The 24,565-nt window shown below is 38.1% G+C and overlaps 1 protein-coding gene across 1 annotated transcript in view; it reads right to left on the bottom strand.

Moving 5' to 3' along the window:
- Positions 1-24,565, bottom strand: part of HLCS (holocarboxylase synthetase) — a 229,185-nt gene that overhangs the window by 147,639 nt on the left and 56,981 nt on the right. Inside the window, exon 6 of the mRNA XM_026651261.1 lies at positions 3,396-3,664. Coding sequence (XP_026507046.1) covers positions 3,396-3,664 — 269 coding nt within the window. The remainder of the gene's footprint in view (positions 1-3,395; positions 3,665-24,565) is intronic.

Here is a 24,565-nt window from a genome sequence, read left to right as displayed (position 1 = left end):
GTAGGCCAGTAATCTTGTTAAAGAAGGAAATTAGATTGGTTTGGCAAGATTTGTTCTTTACAAATTCATTTTGGCTATTCTTATAACCCTATTATCCCCTTACAAACTGATTGTTTAATAATTTGCTCCAGTATCTTTCTATGTATCAAAGTTAGGCTATAATTCCCTGGGTCCTCTTTGTTCCAATGTTTAAAGACAGGTACTATATTTGCCCTTCCCCATGAGAAGGGCCTCACCTGTCCTCCATGAGTTCTCAAAGATAACTGAGAACAGTTCAGAGATTACTTCAGCTAGTTCCTTCAGTACCTTAGGATGAATCTCCTCAGGCCCTGTCAACTTGAATACATCTAACTTATTTAAATATTTTTTAACCTCTTCTTTCACTATTTTGGCTTGCATTCCTCCCCCCATGTTGTTAATATTAATTGTGTTGAGTATGTGGTCACCACTAACCTTTTTAGTGAAGACTGAAGCAAAATATCAGAGGGGTAGCCGTGTTAGTATGAATCTGTAAAAAGCAACAGAGGGTCCTGTGGCACCTTTCTGTTAGTCTTAAAGGTGCCACAGGACCCTCTGAAGCAAAATAGGCATTAAACACCTCAGCCTTCTTGAGGTCACCGGTTATTAGCTCTCCTTCCCTGTTAAGTAGAGTACCTACACTTTCTTTTGTCTTTCTCTTGCTCCTAATGTATTTAAAGAACCTCTTTCTTACTGTCTTTTATGCATCTTGCTAGGTGTAACTTATTTTGTACCTTAGCCTTATCCCTACAGGCTTGTGAAATTCTTTTGTACTTCCTCAGCTATTCTTCCATGTTTTCACTTTTTGTGGGATTCCTTTTTCATTTTCAGGTCATTAAAGAGCTCCTGATGAAGTCACAAGGGCCTCTTTCTATTCTTCCTATATTTCCTTCACATCAGGATAGCTTGCAGTTGCATCTTCAATACTTTCTCCATGAGAAATTGCCAGCTCTCCTGTATACCTTTAGACCCATTAGACCTTACCCACCAGTTCTCTGAATTTGTTAAAGCCTGCTTTTTCAAATCCATTGTCCTTATTCTGCTGCTTTCACTCTTTCCTTTCTTTAGAATGATTAAATCTATCACTTCATGATCACTTTCACTCAACTTGCCTTCCACCTTCAGATTCACAACCTCCCTGTTGGTCAGAATCAAGTTTACAGTGGCTGTCCCCCAGGTTATTTCTTCCACTTTCTGAAACAAATAAGTTTTGCCCAACACAGTCCAAGAACTTACTGGAAATTTTGTGTTTTCCCATCTTACAGGTGTCTGGGTAGTTCAAGTCCTGTATTAGTACCATGTCTTGTGTTTTGGATATTTCTGTTATTTGTTCTATAAATGACTCATCCACCTTCTCTTCCTGATTTGGTGGTCTACCGTAGACCCCTACCATGATGTGATCCCTAATTATTAACTGACGTATCACGTCTTTAGTTTATTCAGACACAATGATGATTCTGATTTCATCTCAACAGGTCTGAGTAGCTATTTCACCTGCAGTGAGTTTTTTAAATTTATACAACAAAAGGTACTATCCCACAATAAAAAATGAAGACCAAATCCTGCATAAGATCCAGAAGAATGGACCCCTGTGTCTCTGTGGATTGCCAATGAAATCCATGGGGATACACCCAGGTGCATGGGCTCCCGCAAACAGATCCAGTTGCAAGACTGGGGCCAAAATAAAAAGTTATTCTTCCTCCTCAGACTTAAGCTAACTTTTAATTAGCGTGCCAAAAACAAAAAAGGAAAAAAATATTCAATAGCAATATCTTTCACACTTAGTGAGAAAAATTAACGGGTTTTGTCTCCATCTTAATAAGGAATTGTTTAATTAAATTATTAAATTAAATTAGTTAATATAATTAATAGTTTAATTAAAATAATTTAGCTGAACAGTGTTAAAGCCTTCAAATTTTCAAAACTTGCTTTTGAGTTTTTCTAGTTTTTCTTAATTTATCCAGAAATCCAGAATACTTTGTAAATCCTATTTATGAATCAGATTAAAGTATATTTCAGGAAAAATGTATTAAATTCATGCGTTAAAAAAATCCCTTGATCTATTACTATTAAATTCCACAGAAAAGACTGCTAATATTTAATGAGCACTGTTAACCAGCTATTTAAGCATAAAATTTAAACTACTATAATATGATTCTAATTCTTGTTAAAATACGGTGGGTTTTTTGTTTTGTTTTGTTTTTAAACCAAATCCACCTATTCCCTTACCAAGAAAATATACTCTAAATTCAGTTTATATAAAGACCTATAGTTTGGGCTCTATAGCTAAAGAGCAACAGCTCTTCTTGCTGATTAACTAATGAACTGTGAACACAGCTAAGATCATAGAATATCAGGGTTGGAAGGTACCTCAGGAGGTCATCTAGTCCAACCCCCTGCTCAAAGCAAGACCACTCCCCAGACAGATTTTTACCCCAGTTCCCTAAATGGCCCCCTCAGGGATTGAACTCACAACCCTGGGTTTAGCAGGCCAATGCTCAAACCACTGAGCTATCCCTCCCCCTTAAGATGACTTAACTGATTGCATATGTGGCCAACTGTTCCACAACATCACAATGGGGGGGGAGAGAAAAAGGGGGGGGGGTTCTTCAACCATCTGATTAGTTTGTGCTCTGAAATATTACAATTATAGACCTTGTAAATGGTAGCGTAGCTAGAGTAACTCTAGGATTTATTGTTATTCATTTACTTTTCTAATCTTGTTTTAAATCTCAATGAACTATTTTCCTCAACAGACATCCTGCATAGGTGTTACCAAAGTCATTTATGTGTTGCTCAAAAGTATTTTTAAACTCGAATGAATGTTTGGAAACAAAAAAAAAATTTGATAGTGAAATATTCGTATCACCTTAAAGAGTATTAAACAGAATGTAAAAAATTATATAATATTACAAAGAAATAAATGACTTTTTAAATAAGAAAACTTGTTTTTTATTTTATCAACGAGGTTTAGAAAAATCCTGAGTCTTCTATATCTGCTTATGTAATGCCTTCACAAAACATTACAAATATTAACATTTTGCAACAGGAGAAACAATGGTTAAGTCCTATTATCAAGAAAGTAATTGGTGCACTAAGTTTTCCTTCTCAAAGACATCTAAATACTTGTAAGGCCTCCATTACCATAGAATCGAGCATTTCCTAAGTATTTACAAATAAACAATCAGTCTCTTTCCTTCTTACTTCTCACTCAATAGGAGAAATAGCTTGTGTGTATATAGAGGTTATTGAGCAAAAGCTAAGTCAAAGAGAAAAGTTTTCAATTTCATGCTGAACATTGTATGGTTAGTGTATTTCATTATATGTGAATCACAATTCAAAATGTTTATCTGAGATGGTCTACACCAGCACCTTACCCATCAAGAAGATTCATTGTTGTTGATGTGACTTCAGCAAACAGAACAATCTTCCCAAGCTTCTTTGTTTGCAGATTGTGTTGATATGTCTGCAGGCTGAAGTGTTCAGATGAGAAGCCTCCCACAGTGACGACTGGTATGAGAGATTGTGTTATTTCCATCTCCGGCTTGTAAGATGAGACAAATTTAAGGGTCATCTTGCTGGATTTTATTAATCCTTCAACATCTACTTTTTTTTCAAGCCATTTCAGAAAAGAAATATGATTTTCCTGTGGAGAGGAAAATGAGAGAAATATGCACAACTGCACATTAATGCACACAAACTTTCTTCTGAGAATGTCTATATCAAAAGGTTTCAGAGGGGTAGCCGTGTTAGTCTGTATCAGCAAAAACAACGAGGAGTCCTTGTGGCACCTTAAAGACTAACAAATTTATTTGGGCATAAGCTTTTGTGGGCTAGAACCCAATTCATCAGATGCATGGAGTGGAAAATACAGTAGGTAGGTATAAATACACAGCACATGAAAAGATGGGAGTTGCCTTACCGAGTTTGGGGGGGGGAGGGGAGAGGAGTCAGTGCTAACAAGGCCTGATCTCTACAAAAAATCATTTTCCCTCTGTTGATACTCACAATTTGCAAACTGGACACCATTAGATTACGCCTGAATAAAGACTGGGAGTGGTTGGGTCATTACAAAACTTAAACCTAAATTTCCCCAATACTAATTTCCCCCTACTGTTACTCACACCTGCTTGTCAACTGTCTGAAATGGGCCACTCTCATTACCACTTCAAAAGTTATTTTTCCTCTCTTGGTATCCTGCTGTTAACTGAATTGTCTCGTTAGACTGACCTCACACTTGGTAAGGCAACTCAAATCTTTTCATGTATTTATACTTGCTCCTGTATTTTCCACTCCATGCATCTGATGAAGTGGGTTCTAGCCCACAAAAGCTTATGCCCAAATAAATTTGTCAGTCTCTAAGGTGCCACAAGGACTCCTTGTCGTTGTTCTTTTTATATCAAAAGGGTCACTCCTAGACGAGTATGGAAAAACTAGCCTACATTTTCAAGGCTTCCCCTCCCTAGGATCTGCCCTGGTCTGGCTGGTTGCTTATCACTTCCTTGAACTGCAACCCAACCCCCTTTGCAGCTTCCTGGCCTCTGAGTCCAACCCCTTTCCTACAACAAGTCTGTTGGTGACTCTGTGCAGACATTCTTTGCCTCATGCACTCAAGTATGGAGCCAATCTAAAACACATGGATACTCCCACACTGAGTGGGTGATTTAGCATGCTAACCACTTAGGCTTCTATGCTACAGGTTATACGACCCAGAGTTATGACAAACTTTACTGGGAATGTTGCAACAACTTAGTAAAAAGCATTTCCATAATGGTGAACAATGATTCCTCGGTAGAATGCTGGCAGAAGAGGCTGTAACTACTGATAAGTTTGGACCTAAATCTTGCTAAATCCAATCTGGGTAGGGCCTTATTTGAACTGGCCAGGGTAACTGAGGAACTAACTAAAACAGATTAACAAAGAAGCCAGCAAAGACCTTATAAAAGCATTTGCCTAATTAAGAGAACTCAGTATTCTCAGTGTACAGAAGGCACTGACTATTCTGCTCTGTTGTCACAGCTAATGACGCTGTTTGTATAGATTTGTGAATTAAAGTTTTTTTAAACAGGACACAAGAAGTATAAAGTATAAGCACACACTTATCCCAGAGCCTCCTAGATGCTCAGCTCTCTTCCTTTTATTACAGAGCCTTAGAAGTGTGAAATAAATTATACTGAAGACAAAGTTAAGGGGATGGGTGATTGGGACCACATAGGTCCTTGAGATATCCTGAAACAGCAGCTCCACATTAGTAAAACGTTTTGGATTTATCTAATGCTATTGTAGAGGGGTTTATATGAAATGTTTTGCCATCTCTTTAAAACACCTATTTCTAAACAGCCAAAGAAAAGAAGATGCTGGGACTTTTCCAAATCTAGGCCAAGTACAAGGAGCAAAAAGTCAGTCACCTACACACACAAAAACTGTCTTTTTGCTGTATTTTTCTCCACTCATTTTATGACCTATGAATCTAAACTGGACTAGGTATTTCAGCTAGGAACAGAAGATAAAATTGGAAGTAGCTATATCACAGGTACACCAGTAGGCAACATACTGAAGCTAAGGCAGGAAAGGAAGTTAAAGCTATTGATGAACTGATTAAAGAAAATGGTAACTTATAAGCTATTTTCAAAGTGTTAAAATCCTCTATACATTAAACATTTCTGGTGCACCAGGGAAAGAAGGAGCTACAGATCTGATATTTGTGGACAAATGACTCTCCAAGAAATTAAATAATGAGCATAACCACCCAATTTATACAAATGAGCAAATTCTAAATTCAGCCTTACTTGTTCAGTCCCAGCAAACTCTCCTGTCATGCTATCCATCCTGAGATAGAAGAATTAACACTGAGAAAAATCACACAGTCCAGAGTCTTAACTGCAGCACAATTAATATATGTCTGGCTATGACACATGCTTACTTCCCACTAATTCTTCTCCCAAGGAATTAATCTAACATTCCAAACACCATTGTCTATTTAAAAAAAAATAAAAAAAATAGTGGACCTGTTTCCACCCTCCAGCTATGGAATTTCCTCCCCAAAATTTACATCTGCTCAAATCTCAGGATGGACCATTCTTTCCTGTGCAAGCTACAGCTTTTTCTATACATTAAAGTCACAATTTTGAAGTCCATTACCTTGAAATCCTGTAGTGCAAAAAAAATTTGAGTTTATTCTATGCAGTAAGGAAAATGTGTTTCCCCAATGGGACCCAGAACTAGCTTCTAGCCACAAAAGGGCCTGAGACAACAGGCTTTAAATAGTGACATGTTTAGGTCCAGAAATGCTACTTTGTCATTTTTCGATTTTTGTAGCTCCTCTAAACTCTGCCCACTGAGCTTCAAGACAACTAAGGCACCTGACTTTACAGATGGAAAACAGTTCCAATAATGTTTTTCAAACTCTCTCAAATGCTTAGCTTTTGCATAACTAATGATGAAGTGGCATAAAAGTTTTTAGCAATGCTTCTTTGGGCTGATCTTTGTGTTGCACTTATGACTTCACTTAAAGTAATATGTAGTACTCCCAAACTCCTGCTGATAAAGTCTTTATATGCCATTATCACGTGTTACATATAGTAACCTATTATCTGTTACTAATACTTAGCTTTAATTTCTTACAAACAGATGTAATTTTATATTGCATTCTAGACACACCTGTCAAGGCTGATTCCCCACTCTGGCACTTTGAGTGCAGATGGTGGGGGCACGCAAGGATTCTAAAAATTAATACTGCCCACTCCAGGCTTGTATTAAACTCCCAAGGTTACAGCTTTTGTCTGACATTGGATGGGTAGATGCTGCCACCACCCAATTGCAAAACCCCTTTGAGAACTGAGGAAGGCGCACTTGGGAATTCCTTCCTGTGCGGTACCCTCAAGCCCTTTCACCTCTCCTCCGGGGAAGAGCTGAGAAAGAAAAACAAAGGAAATCAGCTGTTGCCACCAGCTAATTAAACAACATGTACACAAACCTCTTAGGACACAAAAATCCAATCCTGTTCTTAAAAAAAGGTAAATTTTATTAAAAACAAAAAGAAAGAAAATACATCTGGAAACTCAGGCTATTGCTAGATTTAAAAAACCACTTATAAGGATTAAGCATAAAGAATAGTTTTCTTGAGGTCCAGTTTAAAGGTTATCAGCAAAACAAAAGCACCTGGGATTAGCACACAGGAATCTACAAGCCATAAAGAAATAAAAAGAGATAAACCTAACTGCGTCTTTCCTAGTCATTTCCTAATCTACTTACATATCTGGGATTTCAAATGAGTAGTTTCTAGGTATACCACCGATGATTTTTCATACCTGGCCCCAAGCTTCTTACAGCATAGTTTTTTCACAATTTTCTTCACAAACTGTCATCAGATTAGGCCAGTTCTTGATATAGTGCTCAAAACAGTCCACTGCTGAGTTCCATCACACATCTTGTGGGAGAGTTAGCTTGGTTCCTCCCACATTTTTCAGAGCAGCTGCTGCAAAGTGGTTGTTACAGAAGTATTTTGCAATTTCAACATCATTAGCCTTTATTTCTGGAACACTGAAATCTTTGGCTAGGAGGTGCATCAAATGGAGCACTGTAGCCATATATCAGGGGTTCTCAAACTGGGGGTCAGGATCCCGCAGGGGGTCGCGAGGTTATTACATGGGCAGTCATGAGCTGTCAGCCTCCACTCCAAACCCCGCTTTGCCTCCAGCATTTATAATGGTGTTAAATATATAAACAAGTGTTTTTAATTTATGGGGGGGGGGGTCGCACTCGGAGGCTTGCTGTGTGAAAGTGGTCACCAGTACAAAAGTTTGAGAACCACTGCCATATATTATTAGCTTGGGACTCTCTTCACTCTCTTCTAAATAATTTCTTCTCATCTTGGATACATTTGCAGCATTGTCTGTGATCAATGTGCTAGACATTTGAATTTTTTTTTTCCACAGTTAGTTATAGCTTTTACTGCTACTTCTTGTAAGTATTCTGCTGTGTGTGCATTTCCTGATGTATCAATTGTTTCTGTAAGGAAGACACTCCCTTCTTCTGTTGTCACACAAGCACATACAACAGGATCATCGTGGACATTACTCCACCCATCAAGTCTCAGCTTCCTGCAGCTCCCAGTGGCCAGGAACGGCGAACCGCAGCCACTCGGAGCTGGGAGTGGCCGTACCTGCAGATACTCAGGTAAACAAAGCGTCTTGCGGCCCGCCAGGAGCTTACTCTGAACAAGCAGTGAACCAAGTTTGGGAACCCCTGCTCTAGACCTTTTGCCCACTGTTCAATTTCTCTTTCATAAACTTTAAGCCAAAGGCCAGCATCTGCAGCCAGAATCCAGGGCCGGACCTTGAAGCCCCATGACTGAAGCCTGCTGCCTGCCACTCCAGGGCTGAAGCCCGAAGCCAGAGCCTCACCACACCCAGGAAGATGAGGAACTCACTAGCTGCCTGCTTCTATGACGTTTGTGGCTCCAGAGGGGGGCAGGGCCCAACACCTGCTGGTGGCCCTGAAGGAGGGGCCATTGCTTTCTCCCTTCCCCACCCCCAGTCACTGCCCAGGAAGCTGTGGCCACAAGAAAAGCCCCTGGTGGCTGCATGCGGCCACAGTGGCCGCATTTGAGAAATGATGATATAAAATAACCCAAGCAAATATTTCTATTCTTATGGAACTTAGTGAGAAAAAACTGACTTACCCATTTCCTTAAATGTTTTAGTTTTTAAACTAAACCTCACTGAAACAGTCTCATCCCTGAAGGAAAAACATTACAAAATGAAAAAAACATTTATAAGTCACCATGTAAAAAGTGCCAACTATAATCTCCAGATACACATCTCCTCTTTAGTGCTCTTATACAGATGTCTACCTTGCATGTGACCCCTCTAAATTCTACCTTAATCCCTACTTAAAGGCATTCCTACACCCAAATCAGTTTTTTCAGTTCAAAAAAGAGTTTAAACTGTAATGGGTACAACTCAATAAGGCTACTTTTATACCCCATGTTTTGTAAAGTGGCTTACAATTTAACGGAAATCAGTTAAGAATAAACAGGTGGAGTAAATCTAAACAAACAAGTGCAAAATGGAACAAATAAAAATCCCCAATCCATTTAGTGTCCACTTGTTTAAAAAAATGCTGGGAAGTTGGCGCACACTGGTCTTGAAAAAAATCTACTCAACATCTATTATCCTGAGGTTAAGACTACTGGGCTGGGGCAAAGGACACCTGTGTCACTATGCCCCAAAACCGCACCATCTGCAAGTCAAAGGAATAAAACAGCTATGTTACTGTATTTAATGTAACACTATTAATCAACTTTCTTTTAAACCCCTCTTTTAAAATGTAATTTGCTGTGCTGCATTTTTGTAGCACTTTCACCCACCACTTCCAGGTTCCCAATGATGACAGTAAATGTCAATGTTTAACTACTTCACTGCTTACTAAAGTATGTTTTAAAAAAGAAACAGCATATTATCAAGATCTCACCAGCAATTCCCGAAGAGTGGGACATACCTGGACTACTGAGGGGGGGAGAGTGGCATCATGGATGATGTGTAAATTAAAATGGGTAGATCTTTTACAAGGCATGGTGAGAATGAAGGGTGTGTGACTGGTTTCTTTCTCCTGAAAGGGGGAAATAGTGAACTAGGAAAACCCTGTTGAAACTCTACAGCCCCTTTATACATTTCTTTTTCCTCTTGTAATTCAATAGGTTTCCACTGGCTTGCAGGAATGACATGGGAGCCCTCCAATGGCTAGTTTAACACATTTAGGTTTGCATGGATATTAAGCAAAAATCGTGTTGCCTAGTGAATAAAGTATGTGCCTTTATATTTGAGAAGTATTGATTGAGCCTACCATAAATTGTGTAAGACTGTATATTTATTGCAATTTTTAACTGCTAGTGAAGACTGCACAGGAAAAAAGTAGAAGTAGTTTAGAGGAGGGTATGAATGACCCATTTCTAGTGTAGCTGTTTTTATAGACATCACACCTTCATATAGCTAAACTTCCCCCCCCCCGCCCCCACCTTGGCTATTTCCACATGTGAAGTATTTGGTTAAGGTATCACCTTTTTATATTTTTATTTTAGAAAAGGAGTAAGAATTCATCTATAATAGCATTGATGGGGGAAAAAATTAATAAAAAGCTACAGGATTTGAGCTCAATACCTTTAAAATATAAAAAGCGTGCATGAACACACACATACTTTATCCACTACATTACACAGTGCTTTTGCTTAACAGCCACAGAAATGTAAAGGTGTTAAATTAGCCACCGGAGGGCTCCCATATCATCCCCTGAATCCAACAGAAACAAACCAGCGTCCGATGTGGCAGCAAAGGAGATTGGTGCCAGCCAAGAAAAAGCGATGGCAATTCTAGCCCAGAACACTGGCACCACAGACGGCCAGCAGCAGGAAAAGTCCACTGCTGGCACAAGAGGGCAAGGTTTTGGCAGCTGTCTTTGGCCAAGGAGATGCCTGATCCACTGATGCCACATAGGTTTTAATTTCCTGTAAAGGTGGTACATTTTTGTGCCTAAACAGGATGACAGTGTATCATAAAACAACCTTAAAACCAGGTTCTTTAAAAGCATGTTTCATACTTAGCCAGAATAGGCAAGCCTTAATACTTTTTTTAATTTTAAATCCAAAATGTCACTAAAAATGTTGCTATTAATATACAGGAGATGTAGAAGCTATACAAAATTCTATCATCCTCATCTCTTTTGCACGTTATTGGAGTAAAGTACTATCCAAGTCTATAATACCGTCCATTGAAGTATTGTATAATACTTCATACACAATATAAATTTAGCCGCACAGCCATCATAAAAAGGTAAAAAGGTAAAAGGTAAAAGCATTGCTATATCCCTGACCCTCACTTTATAAAAGAACAAGGGTCAGACACAATAACAAACTTCATGACCACAGCAGGTGGCAAGCAGCAAGAAGCATCAGGACAGCTGATTAGCAGAGGAAGGGAGAAAAAATAGAGGCCCTCTTCAGTTAGTCTGGAGGTAAAAAGATCTGAATCAAGCACCCTTAACTCTAAGGAACAGTAAGAGGGGACAGGCTAGGCCACCTGTGACCTCCCCACTCCATAGAAATTTCTGTGGAATGGAGGAAGGAAAGTCACTCTTCCCATCTATTTCTCTGTGGAAGGAAGTACTGGCAAGTAAAGTGAGAGCAGCCACCTTTTACTTGCCCAGTGAGAGACAGTAAGGCCTGGTCTACACTAACCCCCCAAGTCGAAGTAAGGTACGCAACTTCAGCTACGTGAATAACGTAGCTGAAGTCGACATACCTTACTTCGAACTTACCGCGGTTCAGACGCGGTCCACACGCGGCAGGCAGGCTCCCCGTCGACTCCGCGGTACTCCTCTCGCCGAGCTGGAGTACCGCTGTCGACGGCGAGCACTTCCTGGTTCGACTTATCGCGTCCAGACCAGACGCGATAAGTTGAACCCAGAACTTCGATCCCCAGCCGCCGAACTAGCGGCTGGGTGTAGACCAGCCCTAAGGCTGTTCCAAAGCTGTGAATAGATCTCAAATCTCCTGGCTCCTGTTTGTGAGGCAAAGGCCTATCTCTCTCTCTAATCAAATAATCACGCATAAAAGATAACTGCTGGACTGATTTTAATGCTGCCATCCTTCCTCCTATTGTATGAGGTTTAAGGAGTGGAGGAAGGTGGCCCACTGTACCCGATGTTAGGAGCCCCAATCCCTCTTTCCCCAATTTCCTTTGGGGATATTTGCCCCCAAACCCTCTTCCAACTCCTGTTTATCCATGAACCATACCCTTTCTGTAATGAGTTCCTGCACAAGACACCTGCTGCACCTGTTACCTATTAAGATGTAAGATTTCTGACCTAACCCCTTTCTCTATCTCCACCAGGTCCCTCCAACCAGCTGGGGAGAGGGCCAAAAAAAACAAAAACAAAACCCACCCAACCTGGCAGAGTGGGAAAAATTCCTTCCCTGCTCCACAGGAACAAGGCAACTAGGACAGTGCTCACTGCTGATCATCAAAACCCAGTCCTACTCTGATCCCATGGGTGGGCAGGTGGGTGTTGCCAGCCCAAAGTAGAAAGAGAATTCTTACCGAGGCATATGGGATATAAATACTCCCCACCCATTGGTACATGTTGTGCTAGTATGACACCCCCACCCCCGCATCTGGTCCTGCCACTTTCCTTTATTCCCACCTTTGTTCAGGTCAGTACCTTTTACCCCTTTCTCACAATCCCTTTAAGTGCAGCTCCTTAATGTATACAAGAAAGGGGTTCTTATCCTACCTCTTCCTTTCCAGTGTACTAATGAGAAATAGCTAACATTTGAAAAAAGGCCAAACATGAAAAATTTATTAAGAGGCAAAATAAATTAACAAATTCATGGCATATTAAGCTGCTAATGTTTAGACAGAGAAATATAAGTACTAGAAGGGCTAATTTTTTAAGTTGGAGAAATACTGGTTTTATAATGTCTGGAACACTATGAATTTTCTAAACAGAAAATATGCCACTGTCATTAAAATGAAGGCACAGAAGAGATAACACAGCACCATCCAGCCTTGTAAGGTGTATTTTGTCTTACTTTTCTCCCTCAGCTACATTAGAACAGTCTGGAAGCAATCTTCTTGGCAGCTGCTCTCATCAACAAACTGTTTATTGTAAGAAAGTGGCTAGGTCAAAGGCTAAACGTCATCCTGAACTGAAAGCATACCTTAAAAAAATTAATACCGTACATGCATAATAAAACAGCATGTTATGTATAAAAGAGAACCATACTCAATTCTGAAAGGCCAAAAGTCTATTTAAACAAGAACTCCTGTATTTGAATGAGCAAAATTTGCTAATTTGTTCTTATGATGATTTTGAGGACTACCCAAAAATAGCTGCTTTTATCAAAAAATATTTGTATTAAAAAGCAATATACAATCTATGTTTTACACTCTAACAGGCAACAGAATTTTATTTAGATATTTTAGGATATTATATAGTTAATTAATACTGAATGAGAAGTCAGTTTCTCATTTACATATAGTGAAGGGATTTTCAGGCATATAATATGAAGTCAACATCAATTTTGTTATTTATGGAGTTCTAAATACAGTTTTAAGTCCGACATAGTTTTTATAAGGAAAAAATAATCTTAATGCAGAGTTAACTGAATAAGGTATCATACATTGACAAAGTATGGATATTAAATCTTTTGTCAAGCAAGCAAAGTCAGTTTCAAATCTTGTTTGAGAAGTTTTAATTACAGCTGCACAAGTTCAGCTGTCGGTAAATCTCCTTTTCTCCCAGCATTCATAAATCTCTTGTAAAGATTTATCCTAGGCTTGAATGTGATATGCAAAGTTTTAGACCAAGAGCAATTTTTTTTAAACAAATTGCAAACATACTTTTCATTTGGACCGTCTTTAAATATATGAACAAAAAATAAGTGAGAGAAGAACAAGATATTGCATGTCCAGGTAACTCTGTTTAGTGCCTTAGACAAGTAACACATTCATACTACTACTTTAACTGAAAGGAAAGATAATTAAAGGAATTTAAGAATTAATGCTCAAACCTCATTTAGCAGTTCCCATCTATGTATATCAGGAATTAACTAGTAGAGGATCATCTATACTGCATACTCTACAAGTGCTGTGATACCACAGAGCACAATGTGATAAATAAAGGTAAATCTATTGCAGTAGATTTTAAAACTTATTTTTATTGGAAAGATATGAAGGATAAGAACAACTATAGTCTACCTTGCAAAGAATTCCACTACATGGCATCTAATAATCCAAAAATAAGAAATTAATGGAAATAACGACAGATCCTTAACTACAGAGGTGCTAGCAGACATTACTATACCATCAAAACAAGAAGCCCGTTTACAAGAAGCTCCGTAACTTATAATTATTTTTTTTGTTTAGTATTAACCAACTCTTTAGCAGTGACACCTATTTAGTAGTAAGAGTGAAGCTGTTATTTTCTGAAGAGTAACTATACTGCAAAACAAATGTATGTGCATACACACATCACAACCAAAAATGTGTGACGAATACATAGGGAATTAAGAAAAAAGCACACAAACTTTCCAAACTTGTAAATTAATCATTAAGTGTTTTTGCTACACTTTAAAAGTAAAGAATTGTGAAAGAATTTGATTAGTATGCTTTTTTAAAAAGAACAAATAGTTAAGATAAAAATATAAAGCAATTAATACAGCATACAGATACCTTAAATATCTCACTTAAAGTAAGCAGTACTGCATAAAAATACAGAATGGGAATTTTGTTCCCTAATTAATAGGCCAATAAATCAGATATGATATGATCAGCCCTGTTAAAATAAATGTATAGTATTATGGTCTTTTTATTTATAGCACGAATGAGCAAAAAGGTTTCTTATTACAGATAAAATAGTTCGTTGAAAGTCTGGGAAACAGTGACAGAATTAGTAAAACAACCAAAAGCTTAGTAAAATATATTGTTGTTAGCATTGACAATATACAGTTCTTAGTTTTAGATTTTCCATCACATTTATTTTACTTTCAAGGCTTTTTTTAATATAATGTGAGTGACTTTAGTGTTCATGAATATGAAATATTAATGCAGAATTGGCTAGAACCAAAGGGTATGTCTACACTGCAAAGAAAAACCCACAGCATGAGTCTCAGAGCCAGGATCAATTGATCTCAGGCTGCAAGACAAAAAAAAAAAAAAAAAAAAGCAGTGTAGACCTTCCCCTTGGGGGTGGGTTTCAGAGCCTAAAAAATTCAAGACAATAGACAAGGTAAACTCTCAAGTACAGAGATATATTGTAAGAGATTCAATTAAGAGACCAAAAACATCCTCCAAATATTGTAAACAGAAAAAAAAAACAATCCATATGTTCAGTGTATCACAAATGGGTCTGCCTTTCCCACAAAAAGATAGAGAAAAATACAGTGCTCATTTATCACAATGCTGAGTTATAGATAGGAATGAATAAGACCGTCAGTTAATGTACATAAGAGCACAAGAATGGCCATACTGGGTCAAACCTATGGTCCATCTAGCCCAGTATGCTGTTTTCCAACAGTAGTCTGTAACAGATGTTTCAGAGGGAATGAACAGAACAGGGCAGTTATCCAGTAATACAGCCCATCATCCAGTCCCAGATTCTGGCAGTCAATGTAGTTCTAAATGCAGGAATAATTCAAGTTGCATATTATCCAACATGTCCAATGCCCTTGTTCCTCCTCCACCCTTTCTGCTTCAGCCCTTCTTGCTTTAAATTCATTTACTTTTTCTGGGAAAAAGAATATTTCAAATCTTGGTCTCATTTCAAAATTAATGATGCAATTTTTAAGTTTGTATATTCTCTTTTCTTTCTCAAAAATTTCTCCTGACTGTCCTGCCCCCTTTTCTTAAAGATAGGTACCTACTCTGTACCTATTAAGCTCCAAGTTTCCCAATAGACTTGCAACATCAAAAATCATCTTTAGAACTAAAACCTCAGACAGTACCACCTACCTGACTGAAAGCATTCTCTCAGTTTTCAAAGAATAAAGGAAAAACAGTTGCATAGAATTCCAAAAGTTTCATAAGTCACATTTTAAAATAATAGATATACATCACACTGGATTTAGTCCTCTCAGGGACTCAACAATCTATAAATTGGGAGCTTGGGGATTAATTTTTCAAAAGAACCCACTCACATGGGACTGCCTGCTCCCTCTCCTCCAGGCAATATCCTCCTGTTTTGCTCATCTCCCAGTTTCCCTCTCACCATGTCTATAGCAGACACTCCTTTCTTCCCTTCACACAGGAAATACCCCAGTGGATCAGAGCAGCAGTCATCAACAGTGGCCAATACCAGAGGCTTCAGAGGAAGAAACTCTGCAGTAGGCAGTTATGGGATACCTTTCTCAACCACATACATGTTCCTCCAAGGTAGGGCACCATTGCAGCAGCATGTCTTCTTTAGCCAAAGTTCACTGGTAGATTTGTTTTATGCTGGTACTGCATAGGAGTAAGAGGCGGCAGCAGAAGCTACAAAGCTGCCAGCTACCACAAACTCTCCCAGATCAAAGGGTTTGCAAAGTGCTATGAGCACTGCAGACCCTTTATTATAGGGTAGGCTGAACCCAGGTCAGCATTTACTAATCCTCAGATTTGCCCCTAGTCTTTTTGTAGGAAAAATGTCTTATGCTTAGGTATTTCTATACTCATTTACTCGCTGGTCTCTTAAACACAATAGTTAAAGCCAGAACAGTAGCCAAAACACACACCAAAGGAGTTGAGTGAGAGCAGAGGCAACAGCATCCAACTCACATATGCCCCTGAAATATCCATTTCAAATATTATATCTGTATGATTCATTAAACATACTTGCTACAACTGAAAAATCCTTTCAACAGAAACTCAAAAAAGCAAAGTAAGTATCATACAGTAATACAATTTTGCCAACTTATGCATTTTATTACATAATATTTGATGCACCTTAGAGACTAACAAATTTATTAGAGCATAAGCTTTCGTGGGCTACAACCCACTTCTTCGGTTGTAGCCCACGAAAGCTTATGCTCTAATAAATTTGTTAGTCTCTAAGGTGCCACAAGTACTCCTGTTCTTTTTGCGGATACAGACTAACACGGCTGCTACTCTGAAACCTGTCATAATATTTGATGCGTTTCTTAAACCTCTGACTCCTGGATTTAACTAATTAGTGAGATTTCAGATTTCATTTAAAAAAAATAATTTTCTCCATAACCCTGAGCATTAGAAAAGCTTGAAAACATAACCCAGGTGCATCCTAAAGGCTCAAATACCAGAAGGCATAGAAAAATAACACCAAATGTATTATTTTAGAAAAGTTTCATGTGGTTTTGACCCACTCCTGATTTTGGGAGGCTTGACTCATGATTTTTGAATACTCAAAGTTGGCAATGCCAGTCATCATCATAGAAAATTCCAAATGGATGTGGCCTCCTTGCAAATCAAGCACCACCCAGATCGATCTCATGGAGGGTGCTTAGGATGGTCTGATTGTCTATTCAGTTTATGTTTATCACCTGCAATCCTGTTGCTTCACTGAAGCTTTTTATTCTCACATCACCATCAACCATGTAGCAGCATTCCTTGGTACACATGCTTCAGAATTCACTGGTCTTCTATTCTTACAAAGCTTCCACACCAAAAAAGCTGCCAAAACTGAACGAGTGCAGAGGGAGGGGAGCTTCAGTGTTAGTAAGTGGGAATGCTAGAATAGACAGGGCTCAAGCCAGTCACTGGGATTAGGTACCAGGTCACTTAATCCTGTAAAAAGTAGGTCTATACGATATAGTAATAAGAATGTTTGTGTCCACTGTACCTTACCTAATTTAGCACTTTCACAGGGGCTACCAGTATCAAAGATGAACTGGTGTTATCAATGGTGGGAAATGGATCTGAAAGCCTCACAAAGACAAAGCCTTGTACAATAAAAAACAAGTATTCAATGCTATTTTGTGTTAACTTCCTTGTTAATTTTCTTATAATGTTGTCACAGTTAGAGTTATCCTCAGTTCAATACCTGATAATTGAGTATTCCAGTTTATGTTAAGAAAACCAAATACAACAAAAGCTAAAAAAAGCTAAAAGACACTTACAAATATTCATAGTTGTAAAAACTGTACCCAGGCTTTTCAACATTTGCTTTAATCTAACAGCTGCTATTTAGTTAGCCCTTCGTTGTAAGATCTGCACCATGCCAACAAGACAACCATATGCCAGATTCCATTCACACTGCATCTGGAATTTCAGGATTTTCTTAATTTGTAGGGAGCTCAAATTACTTCAAGTGATTGATACAATAGAATCCAAAACAGTTATCTATCTCTTCTTAGCAACTACTACTATAAAGCATTATGCTGTGTAAAACTTTAGATTTAAACCTCCACCACCACCACCACCACCACCTACACACACACACACACACACGAAAGAATATTGCTAACATTTCCTAAGTTATTCAAGGGTTTTAATTAACCTTGATCATAATTTTCCCAGATAGGTTCAATTTTTTTTGAGAGAGATTAAAATGATAGACAAATTCTTGCCACAGTCTAAAACCTGATATTTTTCTTCAAAGAATCAAATCAACTCCTCATTATGGAATGGAAAAATCAATTACCAAAGAATTGGTAGGTGTCATCAAAGAAAGAAGCGCATTCATTGTGATCAGCAAATCCACATGGTCATAAATGTTGGTTTAAAATAAAGACAATGCCTAAGGTACATCTCCTCTTGGGAGCAATATATTTCCAATATATAGGGACAATAGAATTGGATTTTCTAATTTTAATTTGGTATATATTTTATAATCTTGTTTTGTTTAAATTCTATACAATATCTTAGTTAGAGGCAAAATGTAAGCAATAATTTATATATTTAAAGAACTGAAATACTGATCTTTCTTGTGACAGGACTGTACCTTTATTTCTGAGCAATGGCAATATGATAGCATTTTCCAGATGATGCCAACCCTGTTCTCATTTTCCAAGTCTTTCAGGCATAAATTAGCTACAGGTCACACTTAACGCCAGGGAATCTTAAGCTTAGTAGGTTTGGAAATATTCCATTTTTGCCAGATCTTTACCAGTGATGTCATAGTTAAATGAACCATTGCCGAATTGCTATGGATCTCCAGAGAGCTCTTCACAAGTCATGGCGCCTACCTATCTAAAGCCACCCATATGTTCTAGGGCAATACCATAAAACTCTGACTCAAAAGGATATTTTTCAGTTATGACTTTTTGAATGTTGTAACCTGACTATTTTGGATTCTATTACTTACTCTCTTTACTTTACACTAGAACCATGTGCATGTATGTGACACAGAACCACAGACTGTATAGATCAGATTATTAATTGTCACTGTGGATTCTTTTTTATTATTTAGATCCCTACTGCAACCGCAACAAAGGCAAGCTGAATGCAAGAAGACTTAGCCCAACATAATGGCTCACAACAGAGGACACTATCTGAGAGATCCAAGCTCAGGAGCAGAGAGCATTCACTCTCTGAACTGTAGTTATATATTGTGGATGTGATGGACTAATAGAAATCTGAGCATGACACTCACATTTCCTTATTTTAAGACACCCTTGTGAGCTACTAGTAGAACTATATTAATATTTTCTGTCCTCCAATTTAAAATTAAGTGTAAAGAACAGGGCTACCAAAGGAGAATGAGGACTGTGAAACAGTATACTGTACATGGTTCCCTGGAGAAAGCCTTTAAATGCAGTAAGAGTATAGTATGTCTCACTTTGGTCAGGTGTCAGCATGTAGCAATTTAACATCAGAGATAAATCTATAAGAATATTTGGGGCTAACTTTGGATAAAATGTATTATTAACTTGTTAATTCTTACAGTATCATGAACAGCATTTTTGAAAATTGCTACATATAATGTAGATATGCTCCAATAAGATCTCCTTACTTTTTCCAAATTATTCAAACATATACCAAAGTAACGTGTCTCCAAAATGTTCTATATATTTTTACAAGTATTGTCCAACACATGGCATACAAACAACCATGAATATCTAATACTACGTGAATTCAAGGTGCAGCTTCTCTCACTTGTTTAATATACAACAAAAGTTTATTACTGCCATTTAAAAAGAAACGAGCACTTGCTTTTTTCCTAGCTACAAAAAAATAGATCAGGGGTCGGCAGCCTTTCAGAAGTGGTGTGCCGAGTCTTCATTTATTCACTCAAATTTAAGGTTTCGCGTGCCAGTAATACATTTTAACGTTTTTAGAAGGTCTCTTTCTATAAGTCTATAATACATAACTAAACTATTGTTGTATGTAAAGTAAATAAGGTTTTTAAAATGTTTAAGAAGTTTCATTTAAAATTAAATTAAAATGCAGAGCCCCCTGGACCGGTTGCCAGGACCAGGGCAGTGTGAGTGCCACTGAAAATCAGCTTGTGTGCCACCTTTGGCACGCGTGCCATAGGTTGCCTACCCCTGAAATAGATCATAGGAGCTTTTCCCAATTCTCTTATTAATTATAATAACTCTCTCTCAACTGAACACTAAATAGACCAACAAAAATAGTTTAATAAAAGTAGTCTTCTTGAGTACAATCCAGTTCCACATTTGGGATAAACTCTTAAGACAGGAGAATGCTTAATAAAGATGGCCTCTCCTATAGGTGTCTCTGTATTTTGATATTACACACCCTCTGAATTCTTGTGATATTTCAATAGTTTTACAATTGGAGAAAGTCAAATATGATTAAATGTTTCAGGCACTGTGAACATGTGTAAGCCTATGTACAATGCATCATGAAAGAATCATATTCTCCCTCCTTATTTTACAACGCTGTTACTAACTACTCTGTAAATCCAGCTCAGAAGTGACACCTTGTGGTAAGATAACTTCAGTTAAAACATCTAAATGAACAGGTCACAACTGCCTCCAGTTTTTCCAAATTACAGAGATTTCTAGCTATTTTAATGTGATGCCTTCAGCAGTGCCCAGAGGTTCTGATAAATATTGGGCTCACACTGTGCTGGACACTGTGCAAACAAGAGTAGACTAAATGCACGTCTATACTGTCCCACACTTTGGACTAAGAGGTCATGAAAAGTTGCACACATCAAAGTGCTGCGCTGTAAATCCCGTGTCGATGCTGTGGGCACAACTTAAAGGCCCCTAGTTCACACTACAGTAGAATGAAGAGGACTACATTAGTGCAAACTCAGGACCTTTAGGTTCATATCCACAGAGGGGAGTTATAGAGCAGTACTTCAATGCACATTGCTATGCATGCCCCCTTAGTCCAAACTGCGAGGCAGCGTAGACATGCCCACAGTCTCTGCCTTGAGAAATTCACTATCAAACAGAATTTGCAATGTTGTAAACTAATTTTTTTTTTTAATTGTTAGCTATTGTTTTGGTTAGTCATTAAAGCAGATCCAACTAGAAGCCTGAAACACAACATGTTTGGACAGATAACTGAGAACAGAATTTGGCCTTCTGATACTATAGGAGCCAGAAAAAGGTACAGTTCAGCTATCAGATCCAAAGTTAAGTCTGGAGCACTGGCAACTAGAAAAGTCATCTCTGCTTGTAAACTTAGCAAATTTCTACTGGAAGTCAGAAAGTAAACCTGGAACTTCATGATACTGTTTTTGTAATCACTTTTTGTACTAGAACTGCAATTTAAATAAAAATGCATCCAGAATGACATCAAGGCTGGTAGATCAGAAGTTTGCACTTTGACACCAGGTAGCATATACATAAATAGTAAGCACAGGCATCCTCCTACACTCTTGTATGCAGGCAATCAAGTTTACAAGAATTCAGTTCACTGACACACTCTGAAAACCAAGAGTCCTGTAAAATGTTTCACTCTACTGCAAGAATAGAAGAGATGGGCCCAGCAGGAAAAAACAGTTAGTGCTTAAGTGCTTCCCATTATGCTTGTATCCTCACCCTCCATCTTATAAACAATTGTTAGATTGCCAATGCAATTAGGTGTGATATTACCTCTACAGTCTCTTTAAAAAGAGTAGCTGGAATATGAGACTCCTTGAATTTTGCATGATCTTTTGACCTTTTATATCTTAAAAAAGTAATAATGGGGTTGGGGTTGGGTTGGGGTATTTTTTGTTTTTAAGACCTTTTAAATTTAACTACTTTTGGTGCCCTGTCTAAATTTTCCACTCCTGTCTTAAAATTAACTCAAAACACTCCCCCCCAAAAACTTGATCACGGTTCTGTTCTATTATTTTTAATTAATTTATTTATTTTAAAGAAGGCCACCTCCATTTAGCAACGCGTATCTGTTCATTCTTTAAGTGAAGTGGTTAAAACAGTTTTCATTTAACAAATCAAGCAACATAATGCATAATGCCTCTAGGAAACCAAAGGTTGGCAGGATGCTGTTCTGGTCACATGTATACATTTTGAGTAGAATCATACTAAATCCATTAATCTGTACAAATCACAAAGGGCAATCAGGCCATCAAGAGAAAGGATTTAAACATCTGTTTTATTTGCTAGTCAAAGACCTGTCCAAGCCTAAGAAATAGACAAGAAAAGCAGGTGTAACAAAAGCAGGAGATTGCTATTGCCCAACTTTTCCCTCAAACATCAGTATCAAAAACTATCGTGTTCATGTTCATTTGAAACCAAGTCTATACTTCAGAAAACAAGTAAAATGTAAATCATTGCAACAATCTGTCAGAGATTGGTAGGTTACCCTACTGGACTGAAGTATGTGGAGAAAAAAGAAATGAATCCAAAGGTTTCAATTGCAGCCCAAGCTTTCCTCACACCCACCCACCCCCCAATGGATGGGGAAGTGCCACAGAAGTTGTAGGTAGGACATAAAAAGGCAGTGGAAGGTGGGGGAGTCAGGCCCAGTCTCTGCTCTTTCCCCCTGGCTCTTTTTGCTGTTACTGCAGCTCCTACCTGAAACAGCCTGCTGGCCTGTTCCTTATCCATCATTCTTATCACAGCTCTCAGGCTGTCTGCTGCTACTGAATCCCACCCAGAGATGGAAGTGGGTGGAAAATGGTTTTCCCATCCCACAAAAAAACTGAGGTTTTAAAAATGTTCCCATTCTGCTTTGGGATGAAATCAAGTCCTTTTTCTTTGTGTGGAAAAACCCAGGAGAGAGATCCAGAGAAGGGACTTAAACCCAGGTCTCCTACATCTCAGGTGAGCACCCTAACCACCAAGCCATAAAGTCACTGTTAGTTTTTCACTATCTCCCCTGTTGGAGCTGTTCTACTTTCTATAAATAATTCAATATTCATTGAGTCCCAGTAACTAGGGAACTCACCGAGGATGTAGGAAGCCTGGCTTCAAGTCCCAGGTCTCCAAGTCAGGCAGAGTAGGGATGTGAACTTGAGTCTCCCACATGCCTGGTGACAGCCCTGACCACCAGTTTATTGGCTAGTCTGAAATGACTTTATATATAATCTCCCCTCACACACACACACACACACACACACACACTCTCCATCCTAGCGCTGAGAAACTTCCTGACAAAGGATTCATCAAAACTAACCATTTCCCATGAAAAGTTTCAGTTTTGACCAAAATGGCATTTTCCACCGAAAAAAAAAGTTTTATAAAAAAAATCTGAGCAGCTCTACCCAGAAAGCATGTTCCCTTCCTGGAACAGGCACTTCTAAAGGGCTGCTGCTTTTTGTCATATTGGCTGGGAGTGGGAGGGGGAGAGGGAAGAAGAGACTGAGGTATACTTTCCTCTTCTTGCCTACATATGACACTTTGGGGGTGATAGGAGAAGAGTAGTAAACCTCTACTTAGATTATGGTTATATAAATGTGTTGTGATTACACATACACAGATTTTTTAAATGTTTGGAAAAGTGCTTGGACAACATTAAATAACACACTTGTGTTTGGGGTTTTTTTTAAATAAAAGTACCATCATGAATTAGAGGAGGAGAACACTAAAGGTCTTATACCAAGTAGGCATAAAGCACGTGGCAAGAGGCAAGTATAATGTATGAAGAAACTAAGACTTAAAATGAACTGTCCAGATTTCACAGAAAACTAAATATCCATTGGTGTCATGTCAGAAAGACTAAATGTTTTGCATAATTATCAAAATGTGCAAAAAGTTTACTGATAAGGACAGTTCCTTGTAAGTGTGTTCAAGACCATTAGAATCTACTCCTTGCATGTATTACTCTGCTGTTCATGTGAAATGCATGATCTGAAAAAGGGGTAAATAGGGAGGTTGAAAAGTTTGCAGATGACACAAAATTGCACATGATAGTTAAGTCCAAATCTGACTGCAAAGAGTTACAAAGAGATCTCACAAAACTGGATGATTGGTTAACAAAATGGCAGATGAAATTCAAGGTTGATAAATGCAAAGTAGTAAACATAAGCATAATACCAACTATACATACAAAATGATGGGCTCTAAATTAGTCATTACCACCCAAGAAAGAGGACTTGGAGTCACCGTGAATAGTTCTCTGAAAACATCCACTCAATGTGCAGTCACAGTTAAAAAACCTAACAATGTTAGGAACCATAAGGCAAGTGATAGATAATGAGCCAGAAAATATTATAATGCCTCTGTATAAATCCACAGTAAACTCATTTTTGATGACTGCCCTATTCTGTTCATTCCCTTTTGAAGCATCTGGCATTGGCCAGTGCCAGAAGACAGGATACTGAGCTAGATGTGCCATTGGTCTGACCCAGCCTGGCCATTCTTATGTTCTTGTTACTCTACTATTATCAGATTTTTTTGTAAAATGCAATATGAGGAGATAAAACATTTGCACCCTTCTTTAGCACAGCTAGTACTCACTAAATATTTTAGTTTTAGAGTTTTTTTTTAAATACTCCACAACTTGCAGATCAGAAGAAGCCTTACTCTCATGTTCTATAATCTATATTATTATCTATGAGGTAAAAAGACTTTATAGAGGCTATTGTCTCAAAAATGTATACAGAAAGCTAGGTTTATTACAATGCCTGCTGAGTGTATAGGTTTCCCATCCTACAAAATTTAGATTTGCTTAGG

Source organism: Terrapene carolina, unplaced genomic scaffold (assembly GCF_002925995.2).
Source record: "Terrapene carolina triunguis isolate 2854851 unplaced genomic scaffold, T_m_triunguis-2.0 Scaffold30, whole genome shotgun sequence".
NCBI lineage: Eukaryota > Metazoa > Chordata > Testudines > Emydidae > Terrapene > Terrapene triunguis.
Note: the sequence above shows the minus strand (reverse complement) of the source record. Positions and strands in the feature narration are given on the sequence as shown.